Below are 25778 nucleotides of genomic sequence, written 5' to 3' on the forward strand. Positions count from 1 at the left end.
AACCAACTAGGTGACACGTTTAGGTACGGTTACACAAACCTGAATGAACGTGCATTTCATTTGTGTATAACAAGCTAAGTTCGATCTAATAGTTGAAAGATAATAGCTTGAATCTAATCAGGTTTTCATCTAACGGTGAGTATTGAATGCTTTGTTACCTAGGTAGCATTGATTGCAAACCATGATTTGAAGACTATATAAAGAAGAACTCTAGCAACTGGGAAACCTAATCCCCACACCTCCTGTGTGATACTATTTGTATAAGCTAGAGTCGATTCTCCTTTAACCTTAGGTTTCTACCGAGACCTTGTAGGTTAACGACTTGAAGACTTTATTGGGATTGTGAAGCCAGACCCAACTATTTTCTATGTAGTTGCATGATCTGATCTTGCTGTTTCTATCGTATTTGAGTACAACCATAAGATTGGCTTGAGATTAATTTCTCCAATAGGAAAGATAGAAAAGTAATCACAAACACCTTCGTCTTATCGTTTGTGATTCCATAATACCTAGTTTCGCCATCATACGATTTAGATTATTGTGAGGTGATTGATAATTCTAGGTTGTTCTTCGGGAATATAAGTCCGGGTTATCAATTGGTTCCTATTCACCTTGATTTATCAAAAGACGGAACAAAACTCGTAGGTATTTCTGTGGGAGACAAATTTATCTATTCCTATAAACTTTTCTGTGTGATACAAATTTGTTTATTAAAGTCTTCGACTTTGGGTCGTAGCAACTCTTAGTTGTGGGTGAGATCAGCTAAGGGAATCAAGTGCGTAGTATCCTGCTGGGATCAGAGACGTAAGGAGCGCAACTGTACCTTGGATCAGTGTGAGATTGATTGGGGTTCAACTACAGTCCAGACCGAAGTTAGTTTGTAGCAGGCTAGTGTCTGTAGCGGCTTAATACAGTGTGTGTTCAATCTGGACTAGGTCTCGGGGTTTTTCTGCATTTGCGGTTTCCTCGTTAACAAAACTTCTGGTGTCTGTGTTCTTTCTTTTCCGCATTATATTTTGTTATATAATTGAAATATCACAGGTTGTGCATTGAATCAATCAATTGGTAAATCCTACCTTTGGTTGTTGATTGAAATTTATTAATACTTGAACATTGGTCTTTGGTACCGTTCAAGTGTTCTCTTGTATTCAATTAGACTCGCAGATTTTTATTTGCTTGAGTAAGTATTGAATCGAGAATTGAGATATAACTCTTGGATATACTTTTTATAAGATTGAGTCTGACTGTCTAGTTGATTCTCTTAAAAGTATATTGGTGTTTGTCCATACATATTGCTAAGCGAAATATTGGGTGTGGTTTTTAGACCCCCGCTTTTTCAATTGGTATTAGAGCAGGAAAACACGTTTAAAGACCTTATAAGTCTGTGTTTGTAGCGATCTGACTCTATGGACAAGAACTCTATCTCCATAAACGTACCACCAGTCTTCGATGGCTCAAACTACTTATGGTGGAAAATCGCGATGCGTGCTTTTCTTCAAGCTCGTGATTTTCAAACATGGGTACGTGTTGTTAATGGCTATGATCCTCCGGTTAATACAAAAGGCGATGTATCTATACCTCCGGATATTAGTAGATATAGTCGAGAAGAAATCCTTGCTGCAAAGCAAAATTCTGACGGTTTAAATGCTATCATACATGCCATTACCCCAGATCTTCAGCATCATGTGTCCACGTGCACAAAGTCTAAAGATTCCTGGGATATCTTAGAAACCGTATTTGAAGGGAATACATGTGAAAAAGAATATTATGATTGGGAAAACCTTCATATGGCAGATGAAGATTCAATTGATAAGTTTAATCAAAAAGTGTCTGAAATTGTTAATGCATCTTTTGCATTGGGTAAGACTATTCCTGAAAAGGACATTGTGATGAAGATTCTCAGATCTCTACCATCCAGATATGATTCTAAGAAGCATGCCATCGTTAAAGGAAATAACCTTGATGAGCTTTCCAGAAATACTTTAATTGGAAAGTTAAAAATTCTTTATTTTAGTCCAAACATAGTTAGGACATCTGCATTCAATACTGTGACCAACGCAAGTGAATCTTCTAACTTGTCTTGGGCTGATGAATGTTATTCCAATCATGATAAACATCTCTCTCCAGTTAATGCTTCAAATGATTCAACACAAGAAAAATATTTCCTGGGTGTCAACGTTTTGGATGCGTCTGATGCGTGCAATGAACTTTCAGCTCTTGCAGCAAGAACCTCCACCTACTCAATTTCTGATTCAGAGCTTGAGTTTGACTCAGATATTTGTGAATTCTTGAATAAAAGTAGAGAGATTCACCAAGAAAATCTTCAACTAAAGGCTTCGTTGAAAAAACTTGAATCATCGCTCCAAGTGAAAAATCTTGAGATAAATTGTCTTAATGATGAATTCACCAGAACCATGACTCTAAAGGAAAAAGAGATTGATACTATTAAGAATGACCTGCTAAGGTTATCCGGAAGTTCTGACAAAATCTCAACAATGTTATTCGGTCAGAAGTCCTTTGGAAACACAAATGGTTTGGGGTTTAAAAGCAAAACTGCAAACACAAACAACTTTTCTATTCCAACTAATGCTGGAACAGTGTATGGTGAATGTTGTGATAAGAAAAATGCAATTCAACAGAACAAAAATTCTTCATTGATTTGTTCGTTTTGTGGAAATGAAAATCATGTTCAAAGTATGTGTTGGAGATTTAAAAGGAACAACAAAAGAATTACCAAACTTCAGGAGAATATGCAGAGGATGAATCTGATGTTGGACGATCAACAAGTTTTTCATAAAAGATCCAGAAATTCCAGATTCCGACGAGGTAAGAAATCTGTTTATACAACAAACTTTGATATGCCACTAGTTGGTAAAAGATGTGAGCATTCAGCTCACTCTGTCACTGTCTAATACCAGTGACGTTCACATCCTCATCTTTAGCTTGAGAAAATGAGGCTTGCATCAAAAGTGGCTCAAGACCTTGTATATATATGTGTATTCTTTTCTTATTTTTGTTAATAAAATATTCTCATAATAATTTAGATAATGGATAATAAACCATGAAAGACTTTTTCAAAGTCATTCTAGGGTTTTGGAGGCCATAAGTCTATTTATAGTCATTTGTGATCAAGTCTTTCATCTCTTTTTCCTTGAAAGATACAATTCCATGGCTCCTGTAACTAGAGGTACCACCAAAAAGGATACAGTTGAAGAAGTTAATGTGTATCTGTGTGAAGGAATCACTTCCTCAAGGAAGAAGAAAGAGAGATTTACAAATGATGGAGAAGGTTCTTCCTCTAACTGCCTCTTGTCGATTTGTCATTTTGATAAGGATCTAAGAATTATGGTGAAAGACTTCATCAGCAAGAGAAATAATTTAAAATCTCAAATTGTTTCGTCTTTAGAAAATATAACTCACTATGAGCAAATGTTATCTCTAACAAAGAACACCCTGCGTGAGCTAAAAAGAGAACTTAGTGAGTCGAGTGATATTTCTGAAGATTTAAAGGAATTGAACGACCCCATAATCAATGGGTTTTTCAATAATGAGAAGGAATTCTCGGTAGATGCTCTGAGAAAGCTCTATAATGTCTAGGAAATCTTCTTATGAGAACCTTATTCTTGTATTTTAGGAAGAATAACTAGAGTTTGGAATAGCCATTATTGTGATTACACGTAGCTATATCCAACAGTTTCATCTTCTTTGTTTTTAGATTTATTTGCTTAAATTCTAAAGTTTGTTTGGAAGATGATTTTTGTAGTATTAATCTATATGATTTTATATATTGCAATTTGTTATGGGATGTGTGTGTTTGCGTCCGTGAACTATTATTGTCCCATACGTGGTCAAAAGTTAAGTCTTTCATATGTCGATATGCAAGTATTGATAAAAGATTGAATGAACTTTTGACAAACAAAAGTTAAGCCTTTTATGTCATCATGCAAATATTGATGGAAGAAAGGATGAGCTTTTGTTTACAAAGATTAAGTCTATTGTATGCCATTGGGCAAATAGTGATGAAAGATAGAATGAATCTTTGTTTATTCCGCAGTATTGATCTTTCCTGATCCATATTTTTTATGTATATACTGTTTGGCTCCGTAAGTTCTCTTATATATGTTGAGCATTTCCGATTAAATTAATCATGGGTTTTCTCGTGGTTAATATAATTTAGTATTTTGGATACAAAATCATATTCTTACGTGATTTGTGTTGTCCAAAGAAATCCTTCTTTTCTTGTGAAAGTAAGGTCGCTCTTGATGTTCTTTCGGGAATGACATTTTATGGGGGAGAGTTCTTAATCGAACTTGTGCTCAATTGCCAAATCTTTGTGGGGAGTGCGGCTGTGGAATATTATAGGGGTTATCTTGTATCTTTATAAACTCCTTTATGAATGCATTTAGTTTCGGCTATATGATTGCATCTAAAAAGTTGATATGTGCTTTATTTTGGTCATGAAGTGTCTCTATGGAAATTTCATCAGGATCCCACTAGTTTTCGTACCTTTGCCAATTTTATTGACAAAAAGGGGGAGAATTAATGTGTAGTTCACACTACAAATACATATGGTTTTCGGATCATTATGTAAGGGGGAGTGGTTTCCATGTGAGATGGAGTATTGAATAAGGGGGAGTGATACATATCACCATAGTATTGTTGTCGAAGTTGTGATACAATTGAACTTTGATGCTGTGTAATAATACTATGACACTGTGTAACAATGATTGAGAGATTTTGTTTTCTCATTGTTATGGCTACGGATTTTCAACAACGATGATGCTGAACTTACAACCTTTGGAATCATTTGAGTACTTGGAAGTGACGAAGATTTCGAGTAATGTTAAAGAACCAAGGAGATCATGCATGTGGAATAGAAGCTGCAAAGTTTATTTATTTCCAAATCCATATGTATTGATAGTTTTGTCACTAAAATTGACAAAGGGGGAGATTGTTAGAGCACTGCTCGGTCGAACTTGCAAGCGTTGCTATATCAAGCTTGTTTGTCAAGTTTAGTTTCCGAAACTATAAGTCTTGATTTTTAGTCTACTTATAGCTAAGTCTCGGACTAGGATAGAAAGTGTAGTTGAGCTCTAGACTCCATGGCGTTCATCATGCAAATACGAAGAACTACTCAAGGAACTGGTGGAACTTCATCGAATATAAGGTATGTGGAGACTTGAACTTATCTATCACTCAAAAGTCTATCTACTTTATATCCTATCTTGAGACAGAAGTCGTACTGCTATATATACTTCGATTATACACATTTGCTATTTCAAGCCAAGTTTATCTCGCTCATATATTTCTCGAAATATGTGTTGGTAAGTTTTCGCTTTGGCCAAATTCATCTTTACAAGTGACGAAAGTCATGTTGATTATTTCAATATCTTGAAAATCGCTTTGATTAAGAATAGTGTGTGAGTAACCTCTATTTAACATCCTCTAAGAATGTTTCAATGATTGAAATGAGAGTTTAGAATATATAACCTTGAATGGATAAAAACATTGTATGTGAACTCATACGTGTGTAAGCCCATAATCCCCGAACCAAAGTATGCGTACTTTGGTGCTCAGGATAACCCGAACTAAAGTCCGCGTACCTGTACGCGTACTGTCGAAAGTTCATGTCCCGTGAATTACTGTTGGACTTGTAAACTGAAAACAAACTTAATCCGGGTACTTAAGTATGCGTACCAGTACGCATACTTTAGTAGGTAATTTTCTAAAAACGGCTTATTCGTGAACTTAAACTTATATAAACTAAGGAATGCATATTTGCAAACCGTGGCTATAAAGTTCATGAATCGATTCGAGTGAATCAAAATAGTTTTTGCTTCGATTGTGTCTTATATACTTCTATGGGATCTAAGCAATTGAGCAACTCTCTAACTAGTTTTTTTGAGTCATTTGAACTATTTATGGTGAATATGAATAAGGTTGATATGAAAGTACTCATATGGCTAACCATTTGGTTAACTACTGTTGAACCAACTAGGTGTACACGTTTAGGTACGGTTACACAAACCTAAATGAACGTGCATTTCATTTGTGTATAACAAGCTAAGTTCGATCTAAGGGTTGAAAGATATTAGCTTTAATCTAATCAGGTTTTCATCTAACGGTGAATATTGAATGTTTCGTTACCAAGGTGGCATTGATTGCAAACCCTGATTTGAAGACTATACAAAGAAGAACTCTAGCAATTGGGAAACCTAATCCCCACACCTCCTGTCTGATACTATTTATATAAGCTAGCGTCGATTCTCCTTTAACCTTAGGTTTCTACCGAGACCCTGTAGGTTAACGACTTGAAGACTTCATTGGGATTGTGAAGCCAGACCCAACTATTTTCTCTGTAGTTGCGTGATCTGATCTTGCTGTTTTTATCGTATTTGAGTACAACCATAAGATTGGCTTGAGATTAATTTCTCCGATAGGCAATATAGAAAAGTAGTCACAAACACCTTCGTCTCATCGTTTGTGATTCCACAATACCTAGTTTCGCCATCATACAATTTAGATTATCGTGAGGTGATTGATAATTCTAGGCTGTTCTTCGAGATTATAAGTCCGGGTTATCAATTTGTTCCTGTTCACCTTGATTTATCAAAAGACGGAACAAAACTCGTAGGTATTTCTGTGGGAGACAAATTTATCTATTCCTGTAGACTTTTCTGTGTGATACAAATTTGTTTATTAAAGTCTTCGACTTTGGGTCGTAGCAACTCTTAGTTGTGGGTGAGATCAGCTAAGGGAATCAAGTGCGTAGTATCCTGCTGGGATCAGAGACATAAGGAGTACAATTGTACCTTGGATCAGTGTGATATTGATTGGGGTTCAACTACAGTCGAGACCGAAGTTAGTTTGTAGTAGGCTAGTGTCTGTAGCGGCTTAATACAGTGTGTGTTCAATCTGGACTAGGTCCCGGGGTTTTTCTGCATTTGCAGTTTCCTCGTTAAAAAATTTCTGGTGTCTGCGTTATTTTTTTTCCGCATTATATTTTTTTATATAATTAAAATATCAAAGGTTGTGCGTTGAATCGATCAATTGGTAAATCCAACCTTTGGTTGTTGATTGAAATTGATTGATACTTGAACATTGGTCTTTGGTGTTCAATTAGACTCACATATTTCTATTTGCTTGAGTAAGTATTGAATCGATAAATTGAGATATAACTCTTGGATATACTTTTTATAATATTGAGTCTCACTGTCTAGTTGATTCTTTTAAAAGTATATTGGAGTTTGTCTGTACAGATTGCTATTGATATATTGGGTGTGGTTATTAGACCCCCTCTTTTTCAACTTCCATGAATTGTGTTTCCGAAAAAATCTTGAGAGTTGGGATATCTTTGATATTAGAACTTGTTAATGGGAGAAGGTTTAGATGGTAGCAATGCCCTTCAGGACCCGTGCCGTTAGCAATCATCGTCCTATGAGGCCTGTTATCGTAAAAATCCAAGACATTGGATACACTTGGGAATGCTTCCAAGACAACCAATGATGCATGATAAACTGGTGAACTTGTAGATGAGGTTATTGTGGATGTTATACGAGGTATTGTTATGATAGTTATTTCGCAGACATTTTTGGGATGACATTATATTTGTTGTTAGTGTTGAGCCTTTTAGTAGAGGTTGTGAAATTGGTGAATACCGAGCGTAAACCTAATATGAATTACATCTATAATAAAATGAGAAAAGATCGAAAACGCTTAGAAAACAACTTGATTGAGGATGCTTCAGATTTGGAAATTATTAAAGAGGTAGTTGATAGAAGATGGAAACAAGAGCTTAATCACTCACTCTGTGAAGCAGCACATTACGTTAATCCTAGTTTGTTTGTTTTTTTTATAAGATCCACACATAACAAATGGATAGTGATATGAAGTATGCAACAATTAAGAAAGGTCTTTACAAGGTGATGTAGGTATTTATATCTACTGAAGAAGGGCGCTATCAGGCCAAGCTTCAACTGCGTAGCTACATTAATTTAGTTAGGGAACTGGGAACCTCAACTAATATTATATGAAGAGATAATTTGCAACATTGTAAGTTTTTCTTATTTTAAACTACAATAAAACTAGTTAATTCTTTTCAGTTTATTAAGTACAAAATTTTCTAGTTTTGATGTACATAACAGATAATTGATGGATTATAAATGGGGGAATCGATGTTTCAAACCTTCAAAAATTTGTAATCAGAGTATTGTGTCAAACTTGTAGTGCTTAACCATGCGAGCACAATTAGAGTTCATTCATTCATGCAAGTACAATTAACTTGTTCCCTTATGTCTTTAGAACATTAATCTATAATGTCTACTTCATTATTCCATATCCTCCTAATACAAATAAAACTACAATAAATACGAATAAAATATTGTCTTCATGCTTAGGTTTATAACGTCTCGTCCATTGGCTTACTTAGAAACTTTAAAGATTCTAAACTAAAAATTTAAGTATATATATGTTTCTTTATTCAGATCATTCAAAGAAACTGAACCGTTTCTTACAGAAAAGTATTGAATGATTCTATGTATATTCAATAATAAAATAAAAAGAACAGCGAAGATATGACATTGACCATAAATATAAAGTTGGTAATGTTATGAAACATATTTTCTTGGATGAACGTCATGAAAATGATGAATGGATAAACCCAGATAATGAGGATGATTTGTATACGCTAGGTGTTGATGTGCTAACTTTGGAACAATAAATTAGCAACGTAATGGGGCTTGACTCTGGACTAATTACTAGGAGAATTGCAACAACCTATGTCGTGCATGATATTCAATATCCAAACGAGTCACTGATGGATGGAGACGATAATGATTTGGATTGTGATGATGGTCTTAATGGACATGGTGGTGCAAGGTTTGAACCAATTGAAACCATGATTAATGGAATTCAGTTTGATCTTGAATAATTTAAAGTTGTAGTGTTTTTTTTTTGCTTCTTCAATAATCAAGACATTACACTTTCTAGTCTTTTATGTTCAAAGTTGTAGTAGTTTATGTTAAAAAGTTTACTGTTTAATTTGTTTGGACTGTGTGGAATGCATCCTTTGATGTTGAATGAATCAATGAATGTTATATAGAAAATTTTAAGTTGTATGGGTTTTAATGGTAATGTTAAACTTCTATGGTAAACTTTTTTGATGTTATGGGAATGTTATAAATACCCTCCATTTTGGTCGACCTTACACAAAAACCACCGAGGGGTAAAAAATAATTTTTTTTGGAGTCAATTTGAGAAAGTTGCTTCCAGTTTTGGAGACAACTTTGAGAAAGTTGCTTTCATTTCTGGAAGCAACTTATGCTAGTTGCTTGCACTTTTGGAAACAACTTGTGATAGTTGCTTCCAGTGAGGGGTATTTTTTTAAGTTGAACAAGGGTATATTACAAAGGGTTATTTTGAGGGTGGATTTTTCTAGTTGCTTTCACTGTTTTGTTCTTATGTTCCTTTTTAAGATGTTAGTCTACCTCGGTAGTTATGGTAATGTAAGGTTTCAAACTATCAGTAACATTCTTTCCTTGACAATGTGAAAGTGTTAAACTTTAATATTAAAATTTTATTTTTAACTAGGTAAAAGTCATGAGTACTATATATAAATCTCTAATAAGTAGATTCCGAGTATTAGGCTGAGTTTTGACGATTTCCAAGTCTAAACTCATTTCTCCTCGTTCCAAGCGACCCAACCAATTAGTATGACCGATGAGTGATTTCGACTACTTTGGGACTCATTGTGGAACTCAAGATTTAAAAACTGGTGACCAGGGCCATAAGAAATCCTAGGCATGGGTAGTCAATTGTGCACCCTTAGATGTACAAACTCTTTAGTAAGTTTTCCAACTCTTTGCAAGTTCGATTTGGAAATTAACCATGTTAATTAGCCCCCACAAAAAATCCAAACCCGAACTTTTTATAATTTCCTTCCCTTTTCAAATCCCGACTCCGTCTTTGTTGATAAGTAGGATTGAGGTGCCTCCACATCAACCTACATAATTCCACTTTAAATATATAATATTGACGATTGACGACCACAATTGTAACCAAAACCTTCGTAAGATGTGTAACAGTTCATACACATCAATTTTGCAATCATAACAAAATATATCCTGCACCGTGCATCTCTTACAAAGTGCAACATAATTATAATTTCTCTACAAATTCAATGACTTATGTCCAGTGCGAATTTGGTTATTGTTGATGTGGGTCCAAATCCTCTGAATCAAGTATTTGCTCCAATCCCATTCTTTTCAGGCCTCAAAATAACTCCAACCTTTTCTGGATCCGGACCAAAATTAATAAATGTGTATCAATACATCCTGAAATCAAATCATATCTATTAAAATAAAATATGATGTTTCTACTCATATCTAGTTGGACAATTGACTCTCCTTATTCTCCTCCCTCTAAAAAACTCAATCATGTACCATCTATGGTAAATAAATAAATTGTTTTCTCCATGTGTTGGTTGGGGTCTCTATGTAATATCTCGATTCAGCAGGTACGGTTCGGCAAATGGAATATCCCTAATGGTTTGTCCTTTTATAACATTGAGGCCTTTTCAGCACGACTGGATCCAGAGTTGAAAATATCTTTGTAGTTAAGCATGCTCGGGGGAATAATTCAGGGATGGGTGACCTCGAGGGAAGACGTTGCTGGATGACCGCAGCGGTGCCCATCAAAAACCATGCACCGTTGGATAACCGCAGTGACTAAGTGGGGATAATTTTCTTGGAAGTTCAGTCACTAGAGATAATACCAGAGCCGACAATGGGTCACCTGTTGAGGGTGAGAGAGTATGCTGGACGGGTTGAGTCTGATACTGGTCTCATGATTTTTGGGGAACGTCAGAGATCTGGACTTATATATATTCCAGAGGCTCCAATTTAAGGTGATGGGAAGGCAGGGTTCACCAAATGAAATATATACCTATGTAGTTAAGACTGCTTCGACAGAAATAATCCAGGAATAAGTGATCTCTCAGGATGATGTTGTTGAATGAACGCAGTGATGCCCCTTGAAACCCCCACACTGTTGGTATCCTAAAATCGGAGAAAAGGTAAAAGCGCTTTATTTCATTTTTTGAAAATGTGTTTATGAAGGTTGAGTACAAACAACCTCGCCTAAACCAATATAAATGGTATGTACAAGGGATGGTCCAATTAAAAGAGAGATTAGGGTTGGTCTAAGGGATGGAAACAGAAAAGAAAACATAGCTCAGAGAATTATAGGTTTGCAGTCTAAGTGTTGTTGAGAATGTTGCATTTAGCTTGGTGAATAGATGATTTATTTATAACTTAATTCTCTAATCTAAGGTCGGTGCATATAGGGATTACTTGTTGTGTGAAGCACTCTTCCCGTATTTTCAAAAAAACTAATAATTAACTAGGCCGAGTTTATTCCTTTCCACCCTTTACTCCCTTTTGCGGTGAGAAATAACCCGGATATTTTTCACATGTACGTAGATCGTCAGAACAAAACCTTAATTGATATCCCCAATTTTTGTGTGAATGAGTCATCCTTTGCGAAGATCTATTAGGGAGGGTAGGATATTCTCTATAGATAACATTGGTCGAGATATAAGAATATTCCCAGATTTATGAGCATGACTAGGATAAGTCACTCAAGACGTGCGAAATGCCTTAGAAATCGTGTGTAGAGCAGAGAAAAGCTGAGGTTGATCCTCATGCCTTGTGTAACCGGTCACATATATCATGTGGATGCCGAAGTTTAGCTAATGGGTTCCTTTGATGAGCATACAGATCTTAGGGATGATTATCCACGTTTTTTTGCAAGTGAATCAGACTCAATTTACTAGTTGTGAGCGTTTTTGAGAAGATGAAAAAGAGGCTTGTGCCTTAGGTGACACTTGTTCATGAGTATTGTGCTTGTACGAGATTTTTCATATGAGCTAGTTCAACTCAGATTATCATGACGCCAGCTGAGACTTAGCCACAAGATTAAGTCTCTTCAGAGTTAACTAGGACGTGTTCAATATAAAAAGTGATCCTTATATGCCTAATAATATCTCTATAAAACCATGGATAATTTTTTTTGAACAACGTATCTTGCAGGGATGTGTTAGGAGTCAGGTATGACCGTTTCCTATTATGGGGACAATATGACCAGTGTATCTCGAAAGGATATTTTAGAAGTCTGTCATAGGTCCCGAGGAAGAAATAACTAATGTATCTCGTGGGGATGTTCTAAGAATTATTCAAGAGGTATCAGTAAGTTGAGTTGGGGCCTAGGGTAGACATGACCAGCTGTATCGATCTCACGGATATGTACTTAGAGTAAGTTTCTAAATTCAAATAAGGATGAGTCGTAGTTACGGGAGACATGATGTCTCAACTTATGCTCATAAGTCAGTCGTGGAAGTTCTATGAGGCCATAAAACATTCACGACCAGTGTTTCTCGCGAGAATGTATGCTAGAAATCATGACTATAAAGTTCCTTGTGGGAAAAGGGCCGAGTATCTTTCGTGAGAGTTGAGTTTGACCATTAAATTCATCTTTGGACAGAGGGATGAAGCTGGGGATGAGGTTGTCTTTTAGGCGATGAGGGATGAAGATAGGGTTGAGATTGTGTTTCCACAAACAAGGGTTGAACCTAAGTATGAGCTTGTCTTTTGGAAACAGGGGATGAAGCGAGGGTTGAGCTTGTGTATCGACAACGAGGGATGATATCATCTTAAAAAATCATTGTTAGGTATCAGGCCTTAAACGTCTTTGATTTTGGTTTTCCCGAACTTAAAAAATGACTACTTTTTCCTAGGCTCGAGATGTCGTGAAAAATAACAACCCACTATATTTATAAAATTATAATTTTCCCTTAGTCCAATTTTTTTTCCTGAAATGGCCATTTTACCAATCATCAAAGTTTCACCATCTACAACTGGCTAAATGCGGTGAGGATAATATTGATGCAGGGTGGGGTCATTACACTATATATTATAGGCTTTCTACCTACGGATAAAATACCCAAAATCCTGGAAATAACCCAAGATCCATCAGGTTACGACCCTGTTTAATGGAACATCACCCATCGGGATCCTTCCTTATTAAGAATATTCTCGCTTTCCTAGCCTCGCCAACCGAAACACGTGATCGTGACCCCTTCTGGCATAAGATATGGATTTTTTTTTATAGAGCATGCTTGATTTTCCACATATTTTTCTTCACGCGAACAAGAGTGTGATTTTGAAGACTTTACTTGGGGAACATTAGCTATCCTTTTCTTTTATAGTTACAGAACCTATATCTAGATGATTATTCGTAACAAACCATGGATTTGATAGATCAGAAATCTCTATAATATATTTCTCGTTTATTTTGTGAGATAAAATCAATTAGGTTATGGAACATGAAAACCCTAATCGTTGATGAAAACTTTCTAAAGAGAATAGAAGTTTTGCTAGAAGATTTAGTCGGGCATCTTATAAAGAGAATTAGCGTTCTGCTAAAAGATTTACAAGAGAAATTCAAACAGAATCGATGTTATGTTAGGAGTTTTAAGGGTGCACAAACACAACTGAAACAGGTATTACATCTAGTCTGAAATCTGGTAGTAGGTAATTGGTATAACAACTTAAATCAGTGTGTGTTCAATATGGACTAGGTCCCGAGATTTTTCTGCATGATCATAGTTTCCTCGTTAATAAAACTTTCTGGTGTCTGTATTATTTTTTCTCTCCGAATTATATTGTTTTATCTTTATAACTGTGATATCACAGGTTGTATGTCGTTAATCTTAGATAGTATTAACTCAACTATAAAGAACATATAAGATCGTTCTTGTTGGTTTGTGTCATGAAATATAGTTTACAAGACTTGTTCTTGTTTGGGTTCGGTTCGTGTACAGTTCGGGTATATACTAGGTTTACCTTGTTAGAACAATCTTGTATACAATTTTGTAACCGAATGTATAGATTGTACAAGGATTGTTCATATAGGTTTCCGAATGGAAGAGTTGGTGGTGCACTAGTTAATTACCTTCTCATTTTTATAACCTTTCAAACACATCACAAATGGTGGCTGATTCAGTCACACAAACATGGGCATGTGGAGGGAGGAGGAGGGACATAACTTCAGGGCTTTTGGTATGATGATCTACGACACGAGTAAAAAATACCCAGATGTTTCTCGCCTCTGAATAAAATAGTCAGTCGAGGATATTATGGGAATCAAGAAATGTACTCGACTCATCCTTGTTTATTCCATTAATCACTGATGAGAGACTTATCGCTCCCCTCATCCTTATCCCCCGACTTGAGATCAGAGAGTTGAGCTATAAATATGTTATCAATCGATCTTGCTAAATACATCTCCCAGATATTCTTCTGCAACCAAGAATTACTCTGGTCTCTTTCTTCCTGCTTCCCTTTTTGAGACCAACCCTGATTCAGTCACCCTTGTGGCTGAAACCAGTGTTTGAAAGACCATAAGATTAGTTTAGGCAAAGACTATTCACGTTCAACCTTCTACAACTCATAAATTCATAAAATCTCACTTCTACTCAATCACAATTTTAGGTACCTTTAGTAATATAATAAAAGTGTAGGTTCTAATAAGTACTGATATATAAAGTTTTGATAAATTAATCTTGGATAAATTGGTAACATTGTATCTTTTTTCTTCTTTTTTAGACCTGACTTGGCCATGTTATTTTAATAATTTCACTAGATTTATAAGCATAATAAAAAAAATTAGGTTCTTACACATGATATTCTGTATAAGGTGATTTCAAGTTATCCATCCTCGGATGAAACATTCCTTGATTTTTTTTTCGGATGAAGCACTTTGGATGAGCCGGTAGATGTATCCTTTCGTTTTTGTGGTCCTTTGTATTTTTTTTTTCTGCTTATTTTTTTGTGGTTTTGGCTTTATGTACTACTCCTGTTTTTTTTTTTTTTTTGCATTAATGAATTCTAATAGTAAGTTTTGCTTTTAAAATAATGCAGCCAATATGTCTCTTGCATAAGTCAAGTGTGGTTCTGATATAAGTAGAAGTATGCAATGCAACAGAAAATAAGTTCGATTGAAAAGAAATAGGCACATGAGAAAGAGTCAACAACTTCCGACTTCTGCGCACTAAAACAAGTCTCACAGCACATTTACATATCAGAAATAAAAATATTTTTGATAAAGATGCAGATACCAAAAGATTTTGCTTCATAAAAAATTAATTCTTTTTTATTTTATAAGTCTTTCTGAAATTGTGTCGCTAGACTAATTTCTGGAATCTCAAACGTTAAAATTCGAAAAATAGCTAGCTAACGAATGTGTATCCAAACGCCCAGTTAATCTATGGCTCAAATAACCAACAATTTTTACATACCCACACTTGTCGGTAGGAGAACCTTACTAACTAGCTAGCAAGTGGAGTAATCTAGACATCCGGTGGACCATAACAACAACAGTAATTGTCTTTAACAAAAATTCCCAGTTCTTGCTCAAGAATCCAATTTCGATGGAAACAAAGAGGGATGAGTTACCAATTATTCTAACCCTACATCCATTCCCATTCATGCCTTCATTTGAAGAACAATTCTCCAAAAAATTCAAAACTCCAAAAAGAACTGATCTTTCAATACCTTTAATTGAATTCCTAACCACACATTGTGAATCCGTAAAAGCTCTAGTATGTGGTGGTGGTGGTCCTGTTCCAATTGAAACCCTCAATTGTTTACCTTCTCTAGGTTGTGTATTAACAACAAGTGCTGGTCTTGATCATATCGATTTGGTTGAGTGCAAAAGAAGAGGTATTGCTGTTTGTAACGCCGGTACTGCTTACTCTGAAGATGTTGCTGATCTTGCTGTTGGCCTTTTAATTGATGTTCTTAGAAGAATTTCGTCCGCTGATCGATTTGTTCCCGCTGGGCTTTGGCCTGTCAAGGGCGAGTTTCCTCTTGGTTCTAAGGTTCTCTCTTTTCTTTTTCAATTGAACTGCATGTGTGAATGTTTTTTGGTAACTTTCTAAATGGAATAGTCTTGGGCCTCTTGGCTAGTTCTTTAGCATGAAACGGCAAGGCTATCCAAATTCTGTTGCAATTTGAATGGTTTTGAATTATTATGTATGCAAAAATCAGGTATATATACATGTGAAATTTGGTTTGGTTGCATGTTATAATTTTCAATCAAAACCCCTTGAATCAAAGTTTGTATCTAAAATGGTGCATTACGCACTTGTCAGTTGGATAGCGAACACTTTCTTGTTTCTTCAGAGTTAGCAGTGCAGTTGTGTTGGTGTAGCTGTGTAGGTGGAATTGAGTTGCTGCCCCAACGTGTCTAAAGGCAAGGGCGGCAACCAGGTAAAATTTCAGCCTCCTGGATTTCTATTCAAGTAGAAGAGGCTGTTAGTTTTATGGATAGATAGATTTAAATCAGTGAAATACTGAAATTTCTATGTAGGATTCTGCCTACTTATTTAGAGCTCATGTCAGTTCCAAATTGCAATTGTTCTTTCTTTCCAATTGAACTATTTAAGTGCACTAGTCTTACCGAGGTTTTTTAGTATGGACTAAGCCATGTTGTTGAAATTTTGTTGCAATCATTGAATAGTTTTGAATTTCACCCTTTATCTTTATAAGTACTTGTGCAATTTGGTCACGTGTTAAAATTTTCCAAACAAATCAAAGACCTTAGATATAGTGAAATTCTGTAACGGAGCATTATGTGCCTATCAGTTGTATAGGGAACCTTATTGTTTCATGAGACCCAGCAGCACAGTTACGTTGGTCTAAGTGTGTAAGTTCGAATTGAGTTGGCGCAACATCCCTAAAAGCAAGGATGGCAACTAGAAAAAATCCCAGCCTTCCGGATTTTATTCAAGTAAGAATGACAGTATTGGTTATATGGATGGATAGATTAACATTAGTTGTATGAAGTACTGAAATTTTTATATAAGACTGTGGTGTCTTATTTAGAGCTCAGACAATTCCACACATTACAGTATTTCTTTTTCTCTTGCTTTTCTTGTTAAATTGATAGGAGTATGAAACATTACAAAAGATGACTATCCAATGTGATTGACGTTTGAATCCTCGCAGTTGGGTGGAAAGAGAGTGGGCATCGTTGGGCTAGGAAGTATTGGCTCCGAGGTGGCAAAAAGACTTGAAGCGTTTGGCTGCATCATCTCGTACAACTCGAGGAATAAGAAATCAACTGTTCCACTCCCTTACTATTCCAGTGTAACCGATCTCGCATCCAACAGCGATATTCTTATCCTTTGTTGTGAACTAAACGAAGAAACATTCCACATTATTAACAAAACTGTAATGTTGGCACTGGGAAAGAAAGGAATCATCATAAATGTGGGAAGAGGAGCCTTAATCGACGAGAAAGAACTTGTGAGGTGTTTGATTCAAGGAGATGTAGGAGCTGCTGGTTTTGATGTGTTTGAAAATGAACCTCATGTTCCTACGGAGCTTTTAGAATTAGATAATGTTGTATTATCTCCACATAAAGCTGTGGTAACTCCAGAATCATTTTCAGCTCTACATGAACTGTTGATAGCAAACTTAGACGCTTTCTTCTCGGGTAAACCCTTGTTGTCATTAGTCAAGAACAAGTGAACATAGTCTTCTGTAGGCTGAACTTCGTAGTGCTTAAACGATATATAGATACATGTGTAACGGAGTTTATATGCGCACCCATCATTTTACATTTTGTCGTTGTTGAGAGGAACAGAATTATCCTCAAATGGAAATATTTTAAGCACCATTTAATATTACATTGAACATACATTTGATCAAATATAAAAGAGCAGCCAACTTCATTAACCTTGAACAATCTAGAGATGATTGCCCAACTTTGAAGTGAATTTAGGGCTGTTTGCTATGCTATTTGGTCGTGCGGAATCAAAAGCTGAAACGTTATGGAGGAATTCACACGCAACAATCAGCATAAATGCCCAATCTTCTACTTTTACGTTATGTTGGAAAAGGTTCAAAAGTATACCGAAGTCCCAGTTAGTTGCCTCCTTATGTGGAGCATATTCTGAAACAAATGAAGTGAGAAAATGTGCGAAAAGCCATGTCGAACATGAGTCACATGACTAGGTGGCCGGCTGTCCACTGTTGTTCCCAGAGCTTGATGATTATGATCATTTTGTCAGGAACCGCTACCATGTGGAACAATGGTCCGGCAGCTAGAGTCTAATTGTTAACCCCTACTAGCAGGGCAAAATCAACCAGGCACTAGCCTCAATATTGCATTCTTTGTACAGTTGTCGTTCTCTCTCATTCGGGCCATACAGTATACCGTGTGAATGTGTGATCACCATTCCTTAATATATATAAGTGCTCTGTTGTTGCCATTGTTATGGCCAAGAGAAAGAAAATATTGATAGAAAAAAACGAAGAATTAAAAATAAGAAAATAAAACACAGATGGTGTGGTGCATATACTAAAAACTAAAAATGCATTGAGGTTTGAAGTATATAAAGATTGCATACATATATATGGATATATCTAAGTAAATTCAAAGACATATTAACAAGTTTGCGGTGTCAGGTCCTTGAATATTGATCAGTTGGTTAAACACGAGCATACATGCATGTGTGTATAAAGATTAGAACCTAGCAAGGAACTGCATTTGCCTCAGAAGCGGACTTAAAGTCTCCATAAGTTTCTCGCACGGATGATTATGAACACCTTCGTAAGTTGTCACCACGATGCTCGTGTCCTTTGAAAGACGTTGAATCTGTTTCTTGACGTTGCATGTATGATGCGTACAACGGTAGTAACTTCTTCTCTCATGTAAGAAAACAAAAGAAAATTAGCAAAATAAGCAGAACTGATATATGCATTGTTCCTGATAGTGCTATAATTGAGGGAGCACGTAAATGATTTTAAACATGAGTGCATGCGAACTTAATTTCTATGTAGAGTGAAAGGTTTAGTTATGGAATTTTAGTTTATTTCGGACGTCTTAGTGGCTCTGTAGCTGAGCACCCTTTTTGTGTATCAGTTTTTCCGTATCATGCATCTTTGTTTGGCAACCAAAAATTAAAAAGAACATGACTAATATTAAATGAGAACAATACATCTTCTTAGCTACATATACATATATATTACCTGGGATAGATGCTGTTCTTGACAGCTTTCTGTCCGTATTTCCTCCATCGATACCCATCGTCTAGGATATCTTCAACACTCTTTGTCTGAAAGGCAAACCTAGTAGGTCTATGCACCTTTTTCTTAATTCTGTTAACTTTCACTCCTACCTTACTATTGCTACTATCTTTACCCATATTTCCACAGCCTTTTTCTTCGGTTTCATCTGCTTCTTCTCGATCATTTTGATCACAGCCTACTCTTGTTACAGCAGATGATGTGGAGGCTGTAGTTCCAGTGGCTAACATATGACTTCCGGTTAATCCGATAGATGAGTTAAGGTTGTCGTTATTACCAGACAGAAGACTAACCCAATCTATGTCCATCAAAGAATTAATCTGTTGCTGTTGTTGCTGCTGCTGCTGCTGTTGTTGTTGTTGGAGGTGGTTTATAAGTAGTGATGATGAATTTTGGTGACCAAGTAACGATGATAATGGTGGTGGTGCGGCATCGAAAAAGAAATTGTTATTAGAATATTGATATTGCTGTTCCTGATCATGTTCTGTAGGTTCAAATGGTTGTGGTGGTGGTAGGGTTGCGTCTTCTGTAGGTTCCATGATTCTGATGAGAAGTGAAATCTTTTACAGGTTTTGAAAACAAAAAGAATAGACGAAGTTACTACTAGTGCAAAGCTTTGGAATTTATGTCTGAATTAGTTTGAGACAAAAAAAGGTGATAATGGAAGGTGAGAATAGGTTGGCCAGACACAAAGCAATGTGGTGATGACTTATGCATCATGCTGTGTATGTAGTAGTTTGATGGAGAGGATAGGAGCCTTGTAGCTTGCAAACCAAAAATTTGAAGGGAGGACCAACTATATGTCCAACTACATTCTACCTACTTCTGTTCAACTGCTAAGTCTGAAAAGGAGACGTACATACACAAAGAAACATAATATGTTTGATATCGTTATCCCCAATGCATGGAGATGGACAGATGGAGTATACTTTAAGTTTGTGTATCTCACCTGGCTTTTTATACCATCCATGCATATGGTTCACAGTGCACATTATAAAGTTTACTTTTGTTTCTCATTCACTAAATTGACATTTATGCAAAATTTACTGTGAAGACTCGTAGTAGTAAATACACAGTCCTAAATGTTGGTAGGGATTTTATCTGAGAATTCACTTCAAATTAACAGCTTGTTTGTTTGGATCTGAGTGGACCCTTTACTTGGGGCGAATCAGATATTAGACCGTTTGGTTTTAGTTTTTATCAGTTGTAACTCGTTACCTAACTCAAACGTTTTCTATGATGAACACGTTTGAATCAGGAAAAAAAAATGCCCTGATCATTGGATCAAGCAACTAACTGGTATTTCCCCAGCTGTCTGATAAAAAAAAAAAAACTGGTATTTTTCTTTTGAGTTAGATCTGACTCAAAAAATAAATACATCGAGTCAGATCCACATTAGTCAAGTGATTTCGGTCATATTTGGAAGGGAAAAAAAACAAACATGAAGGAATTTTGCCTATTTATTCATGGACATGCAAATAAGATCCAAATTTTCGTGATAAAATTTGAATCTACTAAGCAGCTGATAATTTGGTAGGGTTAACAACATTTTGCATAATTTGGGAATGGCAACCTCAAAAACGAGTGTGACAGCTCCTCATTTTGTTCTGCCCTTGAGTAGGTGAATTTTGTAGCACTGCAAGTGCAAAAATGTACAAACTTTTCCCAAGTCATTTTAACAGTGCAATTTTTTGCAGTAAATTTAGCCCAATCTGATGTACAAACTTTACAGGCGGAAATAGAGACCACAAGGATGAATATGGAATGTGACAGAGGTTCTGTCTACCCACATGTGAAGTAAGTTGAAAAAATCACACCCTTGTAAGAAATGTGTCAACTTCGCATCTCAATTAGTCCAATCATAGGACCCAACAACTAGGTAGATCTCATTAGTCCTGTTTGCGAAGTAGACTCCACTGAGCCATTTCAATATGCATTAGAAATCAATCAAATGGCAACAAAACCAGAACAACTTCCATTAGTTGACATTCTAACACCTTTCCCATTCATTCCTTCATTTGATGAAAAATTCTCAAACCAATTCCAAACTCTAAAACCAACAGAGCCTTCAATACCCTTTCAAAAAACAGTGTCAATCTGTAACAGCCGTTATCAGTGAAATCGAAATTTGTAGTCACTAAAGAATTCCTAGATTGTTTACCTTCTTTAGGTTGTATAGTTCTTACTTGTGTTGGTCTTGATAACATTGATTTGGATGAGTGTAAAAAAAGAGGTATTTTCATTGGAAATGCTGGCACTGTTTATTCAGAAGATGTTGCTGATTATGCTATTGGTCTTTTAATTGATGTTCTTAGAAGAATTTCTTCTGGTCATAGGCTCGTTCGTTCTGGGTTATGGTTATGGACCATCAACAAAGAGTATTCTCTGAGTTCTAAGGTTTTTCTCTCATTCTCTGTGCAAATTTTCTGTATTTTTAGCTAATTGTTGTTATTGGTATTTTATTTATGTTTCAATTTGCAATCTTGAGATCAAAACTGAGCTTGTAGCCAAAAATTAGTACACACAGCATGAAGTATTCAGAATTGTTTTGTTTCAATAACAACATTTTGATCCTTGCAGCTAACCGGCAAGCGAATAGGAATTGTTGGGTTGGGAAGTATTGGGACCGAGGTAGCCAAGAGACTTGTGGCGTTCAACTGCATTATCGCATACACCTCAAGGAATAAGAAGCCATCAGTGCCATTCTCTTACTATTCCAATGTTGTTGATCTTGCATCCCACAGTGACGTTCTCATCTTGACGTGTGAACTGAATAAACAAACCTTTCATATCATTAATAAGGATGTAATGCTGGCATTGGGAAAGAAAGGAATCATCATAAATGTGGGAAGAGGAGCTCTGGTTGACGAAAAGGAAATGGTGCGGTGTTTAGTGCAAGGCGAGCTTGGTGGTGCTGGGTTGGACGTATTCGAAAATGAGCTTCACGTTCCCATTGAACTCGTTGGAATGGATAATGTTGTATTGACTCATCACAATGCTGTGGAAACTCTGGAATCATATACAGATCTTCATGAACTGGTAATATCCAATTTGGAAGCTTTCTTCTCAAACAAACCGTTGCTGTCTTTAGTTAAGTACGATTGAAATGGCTGATCCATTTTACTTCTAGGTTCAGATTTTAATGAAATTTCATGTTTTAGTTGCAGTGTTTAAACTATGTTCTAGGCTCACTAGACAAAGAAACAACTCATTGGAAGTTTTATTTGACAATTACTTAAGCATCACTGCAATATACTTCTTGTTTTTTTTATAAGAATCACTGCAAGATACTGAAAAATATACGCAAGGCAGGAAGGCGCTACAAGTGCCAAGAAACAAAATTCTTGCAGAACAGAAAAAAAAATACAAATTTGATTTGTGGATTAGCTTTTGCACAGATTCGGCCGTGTAGCAGCCAAATGTCTTTGGATGTGCAATTTTTTTGGGTGCATTAGTAGCTGTGGTGGTAACCTCACTGTAAGATGGCTACATTTGGTGCACAAAATTTAGGATCCACATATCATTTTGCAAAATCAATATGAAAAGAGTGAAATTTGAAACACCTGAAAAATCAATAGAAAGACAAACATATTGCCTAATTTGACATGGGTGGTGGTGACATGCCAACTTTTTTTTTTTTTTTTAAGAAGTTTATTAATCATCATCAACAACAAGGAGTTTACAACTATTGGATGGAAGCCTAACAACAAGTTGTGATCCAATTCCTTTATTGAGAACCACACCTATCATATGAAAAAGAAAATCTCCAATAGAAACGTTCTCATCATGACTAGCCATATAGTTTCGCAACCTTTTCAGAAACTCTTCAGTATCACTCCCTAATCCACCTAAAGTCGTGAAGGCAAGAACACCAAACCCCAGCTTCTGACTCGTACATTTCTCCAAATACTTGGCCCTCTTTTTCGCTACCGCGTTGTCCATAGCCCGACCAAGATCAAAATTACGCTCCCAAGTGCCAGTGAAGGGGGAAACCACCGTGACATCCAAACACATATCATGGCCGTCATCCCACCCATACACAAGGATATCTGCAGGGAGTAAAGCCGAGCCAACATCCGAAAGGATTCCCAAATCTACTTCCTTTGTGGATGGGACACTCGCACGATAACAAATATCCGTGAAGGTATCACGCATTAGGTCATGCCTGTACTTGATCCCGACCCCCTGCTTGCAGTGCAAGGCGTGATCCCCAAAGATATTCATCCCAACACCACAAACAGAGCAGAAGTCTCCATTCTCAAAGAGGGGAATCCCGAACCTATACTGCAGAACAGCATGGAATTGCCTGGCCCCAATTGTCTGATTAAGCCCGTCAATAGGAATCGTCAACAAGTAGTCCTGAGCATGTTTAACTCGGTTACTCTGCCAGAGGGCCGAATCACGCTTCGACATGGTAAACTGAATGAGTATGTTCTTCTTCACAGCATCAAAGTATTTGACTGCCAAAGATCTCATAGAGTTGGGGGGGGGGGGAGTATCATCAATGCGTAAAAAAGAATCACCAATACCACATACATGTTTGAAGCGTGTCAAAGCGTACTCAAAACAGGAGCTTAGGCCCGACAACCCAGAGTGCCTCAAGATGGTCCCTTGCTGAGATCTCGTCTGAAAACAAGAAGCTACATAACAATATTGCTTCGCGTCCTCCATAGTATAAACCCCTAAACCACCATCTTTGATAGGAAGCTTAACCAATCTCTGCTGCAGCGAACCAAAACCCGACCCATCTCCCGTAACCAAGTGTCTCAGAAACTGTCTGAGATGGTCATCAAAAACCACCTGTGCCTCATCCAAAAACTCAGGTTTAGTGGTAAAGTATCATTGTTTCCATAGTTGGAACAGCGATACGTCATTACATCTTCATTACAGTCTGAATACTTAGATAATTTAGCATTGTCCAAAGGTTGTGATCTACCCAGTTATGTTTGATCATATATTTGTTACAAAAAACAGCTAGTTTTGCAGCCCAAATTACATTGTCTCTCCTCACCAAAGTAAAGTCTTGGACTATAAAGTTTATATCAAATTTTTCATTATTGCGAAAGTCTTCACTAATCTTGTATCTATGTTGTCGAGCTTTTGCATACATTCCTATCAGCAGCACCAAGATTGGCTCTGAATCACTTGTGAACGAAATCATGTGACCGCTCCACTGTGTTGCCCATTGGAAAGCCGCATACGCTCCAACTTGTTCTAACTCCTCTCTGGTTGTACAGTCAGCATAGAGCCCTCTAGCTTCCCTAACTGTATCTGTAAAATCACATAATGTCAGAAGAATTCCAACCTGTGTTGTACATTCAATCCTATTCAAGGCAATGTTTATTTTAAGAGTCATTTTTTCTTCTCATCTGTAGTTGTAGTCTGATTGGTCCAACTTCTAAGGGTAGTGGTAATCTGTAGTGTATCATCATTTTTTAGGTTTTAAAACAGATCATCCATTATACTATGGCCTGACTTGTTTATAGTATTATCACTATTGATGAACTTAATTATATTATTTGTCGTTATTGCACTATTTTGTCTTTCCTGTTTGAAAACTACCTTACACCTCACTTTCCAAATGAACCAGACCATGGTACTACATAAGACTTTCCAATCAATATCATAATCACCTCTTTGAGGGTTAGCAAAAAAATCAGTAAGCCAATCATGGAAAGAAGCAGTACCATTTCTAATGAAATCCATATCAAAATTAAAGTGCATCCATACCTGAGAGACGTAATTGAATTGCAAAAACAGATGGGTAAGGGTTTCCTGGTTCTCATTAGAAAGTTTGCACGTAGTTTCTATATCTGGGATAACTGCTGCCACTCGCATACTATTTGGAAATATGGAATGAGATGCCTTCCAGATGAAGTTCTTGATAGCAGGAGTAATCTCCATACTCCATATCATATTCCATTTTTTATCAACAGTACCACCTGTATTTATGTGATTATAAAGAGATTTAACTGAAAACGTACCTTTCTCATTTAGGGTCCATCTTGGAATGTCCAACTTGTTCTCCATAGGTATTACTATTTTTTTAATCTTTTCTATTGTTTGTTCATCAAAACACTTGGACAGTTTCATTAATTACCAGGATTTATGATTTGTCATCAGATCACTAACTTTCTTTATGCCTTCATTGTCCATGACAGGTCTCTGCATAGGAATTTTAGTATTTGGGATCCATAAATCAACCCAAATATCAATATTCTTACCATTTCCTACTTCCCAATAACAACATTTCTTGATTTGGTCTATACCATTTAAAAGACCTTTCCAAATCCAACTGTCCTTTCTCTTTGGTTTACTATCTATATGAAGGATATCACAGTTAGGGTAATACTTCTCTTTTAAGATAGTAGCACACAAAGATTTGAGATTTTGTTTCAAATTCCATCCCATCTTAGCTATCATAGCAAGGTTAAACTTTCTAACATTTTTTATACCTAATCCCCCTTCCTCAAGGGTTTTACAGATAGAATTCCAATTTTTTAAACACACTCTTTTTTTCCCATTTTTGTTTAATCCCTTTTCATTTTCCCCCCACCAATAGTCCCTCTGAAGTTTTGTTATTTTATCACAAATTTTAACCGGAATTTTAAAACTGTTCATTTGATAAAC

At 36.3% G+C, this 25778-nt stretch overlaps 3 protein-coding genes across 3 annotated transcripts; 2 read left to right on the forward strand and 1 right to left on the reverse strand.

Annotated features, from left to right (window-relative positions):
• Positions 1 to 15407: 15407 nt before the first annotated feature.
• Positions 15408 to 17655, forward strand: LOC113275006 (glyoxylate/hydroxypyruvate reductase HPR3-like). The gene is made up of 2 exons (XM_026524435.1): positions 15408 to 15934; positions 17064 to 17655. Exons 1-2 carry the CDS (start codon positions 15485 to 15487, stop codon positions 17586 to 17588), a joined length of 975 nt encoding a protein of 324 aa, XP_026380220.1. The 5' UTR covers positions 15408 to 15484; the 3' UTR covers positions 17589 to 17655.
• A 794-nt stretch (positions 17656 to 18449) lies between these two features.
• LOC113273646 (probable WRKY transcription factor 56) lies at positions 18450 to 19932 on the reverse strand. The gene is made up of 2 exons (XM_026523295.1): positions 19092 to 19932; positions 18450 to 18763 (listed from the first exon to the last, which is right to left on the reverse strand). The coding sequence occupies exons 1-2, from the start codon at positions 19685 to 19687 to the stop codon at positions 18586 to 18588; spliced, it is 774 nt and encodes a 257-aa protein (XP_026379080.1). The 5' UTR covers positions 19688 to 19932; the 3' UTR covers positions 18450 to 18585.
• Positions 19809 to 22378, forward strand: LOC113272226 (glyoxylate/hydroxypyruvate reductase HPR3-like). Its single transcript, XM_026522100.1, has 4 exons — positions 19809 to 19815; positions 20846 to 20940; positions 21255 to 21545; positions 21729 to 22378. The coding sequence occupies exons 1-4, from the start codon at positions 19809 to 19811 to the stop codon at positions 22251 to 22253; spliced, it is 918 nt and encodes a 305-aa protein (XP_026377885.1). The 3' UTR covers positions 22254 to 22378.
• The last annotated feature ends 3400 nt before the right edge of the window (positions 22379 to 25778 follow it).

Source organism: Papaver somniferum, chromosome 4 (assembly GCF_003573695.1).
Source record: "Papaver somniferum cultivar HN1 chromosome 4, ASM357369v1, whole genome shotgun sequence".
Taxonomy (NCBI): domain Eukaryota; kingdom Viridiplantae; phylum Streptophyta; class Magnoliopsida; order Ranunculales; family Papaveraceae; genus Papaver; species Papaver somniferum.